The sequence below is a fragment of the Clytia hemisphaerica genome, unplaced genomic scaffold (assembly GCF_902728285.1).
Source record: "Clytia hemisphaerica strain Z4C2 unplaced genomic scaffold, Clytia hemisphaerica genome assembly, whole genome shotgun sequence".
In the NCBI taxonomy this organism is placed as follows: domain Eukaryota; kingdom Metazoa; phylum Cnidaria; class Hydrozoa; order Leptothecata; family Clytiidae; genus Clytia; species Clytia hemisphaerica.
Window position 1 is genome coordinate 309,195 of NW_027104433.1, and position 8,288 is coordinate 317,482.

General features: G+C 36.5%; 1 protein-coding gene and 1 non-coding gene across 2 annotated transcripts; one reads left to right on the forward strand and one right to left on the reverse strand.

The window, feature by feature from the left end:
* On the reverse strand, positions 1-73 carry Trnar-ucu (transfer RNA arginine (anticodon UCU)). The gene has a single exon. It is a non-coding gene; the product is annotated as a tRNA-Arg (tRNA).
* Positions 74-4,367: 4,294 nt separating this feature from the next.
* LOC136820657 (tubulin alpha chain-like) lies at positions 4,368-7,422 on the forward strand. Its single transcript, XM_067076853.1, has 3 exons — positions 4,368-4,600; positions 5,184-5,403; positions 5,963-7,422. The coding sequence occupies exons 1-3, from the start codon at positions 4,598-4,600 to the stop codon at positions 7,108-7,110; spliced, it is 1,371 nt and encodes a 456-aa protein (XP_066932954.1). The 5' UTR covers positions 4,368-4,597; the 3' UTR covers positions 7,111-7,422.
* The last annotated feature ends 866 nt before the right edge of the window (positions 7,423-8,288 follow it).

Consider the following 8,288-nt stretch of genomic DNA (forward strand, 5'->3'; position numbering starts at 1 on the left):
CACCGCCGATGGGACTCGAACCCACAACCTCTGAATTAGAAGTCCAGCGCGCTATCCGTTGCGCCACGGCGGCTTGTTCGACGAGAGACTCCGAAGAGTGTAGCTGAATAAATTTGATTTGAACCACTGAATCAATCACCCCCCTTTCAGTTTTAAAATTATCTAGATATACGTCGGTACGGTATTTTATTAGCCTCCTTATTAGACAAAAATCCTTATCAAATTTCTACTTGTCGACTTCTATCGTTTCAATCCTACTCTACTTTCCTATTGCCGAGAAAAACCACTTTAGTTTATCGGATTATACAAAGGCCAATATCGGGCCGATATTTTTTTACATAAACACTGAATCATGTTACTATGGTAATCGTTTTATTAATTGAATGATAAATTTTTACAACCTTTTTATAAGAAAAAAGCTTCAAAGAAAAAGGAACGTTTTTTCACTTCCCAGCTGGCACACAACGTTGTTTCGACGTTTTTCTAACGTTCACAACGTCCATATAACGTTAGAAAAACGTTGAAACAACGTTGGGTGCCAGCTGGGTTGTACTAAGTGTACTTACTACCTTAAAGGATGAAATTTTGGCGGAAATTTAATTTGGTGGATGACCGAAAAAGTTTTTTAGAAGAAATTTAATTTCGCGGATGGACGAAAAAACTAAATATGGCGGGAATTTAATTTGGCGTTAGCTGAAAATTTATCCTTAAAATGACGGTAAAAAACAGCAAAAAAATGCTAAAACACCTTAAAAGAGTTTAATTTGGCGGGAATCTAATTTGGCGGATGGCGGAAAAAAGAAAATTTGGCGGGAACTTAATTTGGCGGATTCTGGCTAAATCCGCCAAATCCGCTAAATTTTCTTTCCGCCAAAATTTCTACCTTTAAGGTACTGTACAATCATGATATAATGCTGTTACACACCTGCTGTCTCGGTGGAAATCCAGAGGAGCAGCCAACATTTCCCTTTTCTAGGAGACTAGAGAACTTTTTGTTGAAAATGGGGAAACAGATCCAATTTTCTAGGGAAGATACTTTGAAATTAAAAATTTAGGTTTTGAGGAGAACCAGGTCTTCATTTCTAGGAATAAGATTTTTGAAACTTTTGGCCAACAGCAACAGATCAAATTTTCCAGGAAGGCTATGCCTGGGAAACCGATGTTTAAAAGATTTCTATGGAAATCCCAATGGAGATTAAAAATTCTATTGTTCCAAATTAAAAAAGTTCAATGGAGATGATTTGCAATGCAATTTTTTACATTGAATTCCGAATGGGGATGAAATGGTCAAAGTCAATTTCCCAGTTGGGATGAAAAAAGTAGAGTTTTTTTTCCATCGGGGACGAAATTTTGACCAAAGTTTCCAGTGGGTTAAATAGGAGGGGTTAAATTTCGTCCCCCGGTGGAAAAATACCCTACAATTTCAGCCCCACTGAGAAATTGACTTTGATTCAATCCCCATCCAAAATTCAAAGTAAAAAATTGCACTCCAAAACCATCCCCACTGAATTTTTCAACCCCACTGAGATTTCGATAGAATATTTTACCCCCGCTGTGCGCTGTGGGAAAAAAGTTTCACCGGGGCTGTGAGGCAGGGGCGGGTGTATAACGCCCCCTATAACTGTAAGAGATTTCCCACAGTTTATATAAATATTTTTTTGTTGCCTGAATGCATGAATCCAGAAAATAGCGTAATCTAATTTTTCCCTTTCTATGATTTTGTGTAAATTTCCCTGAATTCTGCAAGTTTACCCAAAAGTCGGGTATAGATAATTCTGGCATTTTGATTTTCGATAGCAGTTTTAGCTGGCTGTATATCTTTATCCGGGGTTATGTTTTATTTTTTCCCATTAGCTTTCAACTCTTCTGATTAAAAATAATTTATTAAGTACACCCCCCCGGGGGGGGGGCACTCAAGGTAAATGACCTACCAGACGTTCGGCCCTTAAGTTAAGGGTAGGTTTTTCATAGTTCAGCTAGTGCACTGTAGGGGTAGGAAATTACAAAACTGCATTAAACTGCACTGTAAGGGTAGGAAATTGTGATAAAAGGCCAATTTTTTGGTAAAATTGGCACAAAATTGGTCAATTTTGGAGGAAAAATTCCACACTTTCTTTGAAAATTGCAAACATTTTCGGTATGATTTTTCATGGAAATTCACTGCACTGTAAGGGTCCGATTTTAGAAGCCAAATTTTGGGCCGAACGTATGGTCGTTTTCAGATCGAGTGCTCCCCCCCCCCGGGAGTACACCCTGATTAGTGTCCAGGAATAAGAACTATAGATTAGAGAAGCGAAATCGATTGCATTCCTTTCAGTCTCTTTGAGTGATTGTTATATTTTCAGAAGTTATAAGCCCTTATAAGTTAATCAATACAAAGAATGTGTAGCAAACATCGAAACAGTGCACCAAGGATTTATTATACACACAAAAGACAAAGGTAGTAAAACTGTAGAATTCTCAGGGTCTGGTGGGACCTCTTTGAAGTTTTTTAATAAATACTTGGTCGCATGACGACACGTAGAAATTAATTCAGATCATCTATTTAATAGTTTTTCCTTTGACGAAATAATGTGGTACTTTTCCGTAAGGCATATATCACATGATTTGCTTCCATTTTTGTACGGTTGGGTGTGGTCGATAACTTTCCATTTCAGAATTGGTTCGATGTTCTTATTCTGTAGAGGCCATACATATTTTGAGAGCTCCGTGGAATTTGACTTGTATGTCTTCATGACGGAAATTGTGTTTATGTTTAATCTTCATTCGTATTACCTGCATTTCCTACTCCAACAACTGAACAGGCTTAAGACAGTAAGAAATTTTCTGAAAGTATGAATAAATCCGTTGATTAAGTACTTGAAGAAAAGGGTCAAATGGGGCGGGCGCCTACAAAAATAGGAGCGCCAAAAAGTTCAAATGAGTTTTGTCCCCCCAGCTCTGAAGCACCCACTCCGCTACTGCTTGCGACGTCAGGTAGACAACTTTAACTCACTTTCACATTATTGCGATTGAATAATTTATGTAGTCGATGGTGTTTTGGAAAGTTTTTGTCGAGCATTTTGAGAAATCGCTTTGCTATGTCCGTTCCAATACCCTGAGTATCAGAGGTTAAGTTTTCAAAGAATATATTAACCTCTGAAGACCAATAATAGAAATTTTATCGCGCATGTGTCAATCTAATCACTGTAGAAAGAATCAAAGATGAAGAGCAAATATTACCTTATTAATGTCTAGCAGACTGTATCAGTATGTAGTTTACTATTTACAAATTCCCCAGAAACCTCCAAGTGTAATCGAAGTGAGTTTCTTTCGAAAGAAATCTTTTACATGATCCCAAAATGTATAACAGTAATTACTAAACTGAAATAATAGACAGACTTTATGTTATGATTCTCTATCACAGACTCTTTTTAAAAAGCATTGATGATATTTTTTAGTTGTGTTTTCAACGACGGGAGTAAAAATATCAACTTTGAACCTCATCCAAGATCTTGGATGGTCGTCGTGGTTACTTTTGTCTTCGTTGATTGTGCGATGAATAGAATCTCGATTCGTCGGCACAGCGTCAATATATGATTTTGACCTGTGCTTTTCACGGTACCGTTCGAACGTTAAAGCTGTAGGGAGGGTTGAACCATATGATATTTCTCCGTCTTTGTCGTTTAGGTCGTTCCACTTTTTTGTTGAATTTGATTTTCGACTTGTAACCACTGTTGCTGTTGTTATAAGTTATTCAATCAATTTACAGAGGAATTATTTTAGTACATAGTATGCCGTAGAAGCGGGTTCGGGCCTATTTTCCGAACGGAGTGGCGGAATTCGACGGAATTTCGGAAACTGGGTCTTCTGTCGGGTATGAGAATTTCGGTAATTTTAGTGTGAAAATCCGGAATTTGACAAAAAGTCTCGCGGAATTTCAGAATTGTCTGCAAATATTCAAAATTCGTGGAAAACACAAATACACAAATTTCCTATAAGCAGTTTCTTTAAAGCAAAATCGTTAAGGTTTTATAAAAGTTTTTAGTCTTACTTAATGAATACAAATATGGAAATCTCAGAACCAAATAAAGATTTTTAGAATCAAACATTTGGAAAAAAATAATGTAAAGAGCTCATTAATGATTGATCAAATTTTATTGATTGGTTCATCAATTGATTGTTTTGATTAGATGTATTTCTTTTGTTTACCTTTTTATAATCTTTCTATTTTCATAGAAAAAATACATTTTTTTCTTGGGCCTAAACATCTGCCTCCCTGTACTCAGCAGGTTACCCTTTAGTAAGGTGTTGAAGACAAAAGAGAGACGAAGAAAATATGATATGAAAAAAAATTACAAAAAATAAGGGAAAAAGTGAAAAACCTTTCGTGATTTTTCATTCTCTGTGAATGAACTCTCGTTCAAGCAGAGATAGAAGGGAGTCGGTTGCCTTTGTGTGTTTGGAGCAAATTATTTGAGAGGAGAGAACTAAAATATTGATACAGAACGAAAAAGCAACCAAAGAAATAACACTGCGATACGAAAAATATTTCAGAATTTTACAACCGTCACTTTGATTTTTAGAAATATTTTTCGCATTTTAAACAACATACAATATGGTAAGTGTTTTTTAATGTACTTCTACCTTTAACATTTTATTCTTCTTCGTTTTCATTTTTTCTTCAATATTTACTATATTTGATGATGGACTGATCCACTCGCATTATTTCTTCCACAACCAAAAATACCGAGCTCATTCCAGATCTATCACAGTGCACAGCTTTTTTCATTGCTTCTATAACAGACTTGAGTAGAAATTTTACTATCCAACAAACTCAAACCCAGTCCCTTAGTTTACTTTTTCATGATTCCTGATTGCATCACGTCTATCAGTAAAATCAAAAAATGGTGCAAGTGGTTTGTGATACGAGATAAGCTGAAATTCTTTAGCGGTACGCTTGACTTTTGAGAAAAGGCCTGGTAGTGAATTTGCATTTTTCACAAGAGCGCTTTTCACGCTTGTGTTTTCTATACCATCATCAAAAGAAATTTTCCTTGTAAATTCAATAGTCTCATGAGTCTCCTCTACATGAACCGTGCCAATAAGAGTTGATATAGGTGTATTAGCATAATTTTGGGAGTGAAATATCTTTCATGGCACTAAAACAAACTAACTTTCAAATTCAACAATTGTTATCATAGAGAGAGTGTATTTCCATCCACATTGGACAAGCTGGTTGTCAAATTGGCAATGCATGTTGGGAATTATACTGCATGGAACACAATATCAAACCTGATGGTCTAATGAACGAAGAAGGGTCACAACGAGATGATGAATCTTTCAGTACTTTCTTCAATGAAACCGGGAATGGTAAACATGTACCACGTGCTCTCTTCCTTGACCTGGAACCTAATGTTATTGGTAAGCAACTTAATCTAATACTGATTCATCGGTGTGGTTTGTGGTTTGTGTTTTTTTGTGCCATTCGACAAAGAGTTTTACTTCACTGCCAAGCTCATTTCAGAAATCTCTCGGAATCTTATCTAACCTCTTGGAATTTTATCGAAGAGTTTGACTTTTAGAGGCACATCCACATGTGGTCTGAGTTTTGTTTCAAATGTCTTTGAATTGTATATCAATCGATCAGTTGCAAAATTTCACGTAGATTTAAAAAATGCAATAAAAAAGTAAGAACAACTTTCTTTATCAAAACTATGACTCTTTGAAGTACTACCTGTATTTTGACCCCTCTTCCTCTAATACGAGTATACTCGTAGTTGGCACCGAAAGTGTTAAGTTACGCTCTTTCGCAGGAACTATTGTTAAAACTCAATGGGTAAGTACCGATTAAAAATATGGTAAACGTAGAGTAAATCCACCGCTAAGGAATTGAGACAGGTCAGGGGAGTTTTTCTGAGAGGGTTTAGATATGCTATTTCATTGATATTTTAAGTGAATATTTTCTTCTTCTACTCAACAGATGAAATCCGAACAGGAGCATACAGTAAATTGTATCACCCGGAACAGTTGATCAGTGGAAGTGAAGACGCAGCTAATAATTATGCTCGTGGTCATTACACAGTTGGAAAACAAATGATCGATGATGTCTTGGATAAAGTCCGAAGGTTAACCGAGAACTGTACCGGTCTTCAAGGTTTCTTAATGTTCCATTCCTTTGGTGGAGGTACTGGATCTGGTTTCACATCTCTCCTCATGGAACGAATCACAGCCGACTATAGCCGTAAATCTAAACTGGAGTTTGCAATCTATCCAGCTCCTCGAGTATCTACAGCTGTCGTTGAGCCATATAATGCTTGCTTAACGACGCATACGACATTGGATAATTCAGATTGTGCTTTCATGGTTGATAACGAAGCTATCTATGATATCTGTAGACGCAATCTTGATATTGATCGTCCATCCTATACTAACTTGAATCGGTTGATTGGTCAAATTGTCTCCTCGATCACAGCTTCGTTGCGTTTCGATGGCTCCTTGAATGTTGATCTGAATGAGTTTCAAACCAACTTGGTCCCATACCCCAGAATTCATTTCCCAGTTGCCACCATAGCTCCAGTTCTGTCAGCTGCGAAAGCGTACCATGAGAAAATCTCCGTATCGGAAATAACACATCAATGCTTCGAGCCTGCAAACCAAATGGTGAAGTGTGATCCAAGGCTAGGTAAATACATGGCTGTGTGCTTGTTATACCGTGGTGATGTTGTCCCTAAAGATGTTAATACGGCAATTGCTCATTTAAAAACGAAAAAGAATATCCAATTCGTTGATTGGTGTCCAACTGGATTCAAAGTTGGAATCAATTACCAACCACCAACGACAGTGCCTGGTGGTGATCTCGCTAAAGTTCCTCGGTCTGTCTGCATGTTATCTAACACAACTGCTGTTGCTGAGGCCTGGGCTCGATTGGATCATAAGTTCGATTTGATGTATGCTAAACGTGCTTTTATACATTGGTATGTCGGTGAAGGGATGGAGGAAGGTGAATTTGCTGAAGCCAGGGAGAATATGGCATCTTTGGAGAGAGATTATGAAGAAGTTGCTTCAGATTCAGTTGCTGATGATTATGATGAAGATGAGGAGGGAGAAGGAAGCGGTGAAGAATACTGAAGATCGTGTATTTCTCCCATTGCATTCACAGCTAAGTCTTTAAGATATCTTTAGAATTTTATGAATTTTTGATTGAAAGCAAATTTAGAATGTATGATACTTAGAGATTGTTGATTTAAAAATAAATTTGAAAATAATTTACACACCCCAACCTAAGCTACTATCCCGGATAAAATTGCATTTTTGATAACAACAAGGGAGATATCCGTGGTGGTTTGTGGGTTCCTCTAAAATTAGGAGAGTTTTATTAAATCTTTCACTTTTTGAGCGTTTGTCCCGGGGTAATGGAGCCTGTTAAATATCTTCAGGACCACTTGGACCAGTGGCACGTGACCGTACCCAATTTTGCCTTTTCTCTGTTTTGAACTATCACAGCAAATCAAAAAATGTCTGGAATAATTTCATTGAATTTACTTCTTGCTAAGGTTAACTGTAATATTTTTTTGCATTTGTGTACATAGATTATGGCGATTATCATAAAATTTTATGTTAATTTAAGAAATAGGGAAAATCAAAATTATCTAAATGCCGAAACACCTCTCTTGGTAAGTTCCTTAAAAGTTCAAAAATCAATGGTCGTAATGTCTCTACTCTCTACTAAAGTTCTACTTCCAAGCAATATAAGGGGGGTTTCTAAAGCAAAACGAAGCCGTTCTTTTATGTGTAAGAAATGATGTAATCTTCTTAAATTGACCACAACATACAATACCCGTTTTTTATAAGAACATCCAAAATTTTGGAGCCTTTGGATGTGTTCTTAACTTTTTGAGTTTTATACCTAAAAATGTTCTTAGCATGTTCTTATTTTTACCATTTTGCGAGTGTCTCCGTCCATTTTCTTAAGAACAGAGGTGTACGTACTCTAACGCAAAGTCGTAAAATAGTATTAACTCGTTTTTATTATTTTGACCATCGAAGGCTTATGCTCTTAAATAATTTGTTCTTTTGAATTAAAAAATCAACATCTATCTTTGTTTCTTCCGACACAATCTGTACCCACTTGCTTTAACAAGTTTGAAAAAACGGCTGATATAAATCGTTTCCTCTTTCAGCAACGAAAGCTTGAAGTTTATTTCTAAGAAACCCAGCAGGAATTAATAAAGGATTAAGGAAAATAGCATTAGCTTGACAAAATTATAGATAATTACTAAATTGGTCGTTGCAATTCTCTTAGCAAC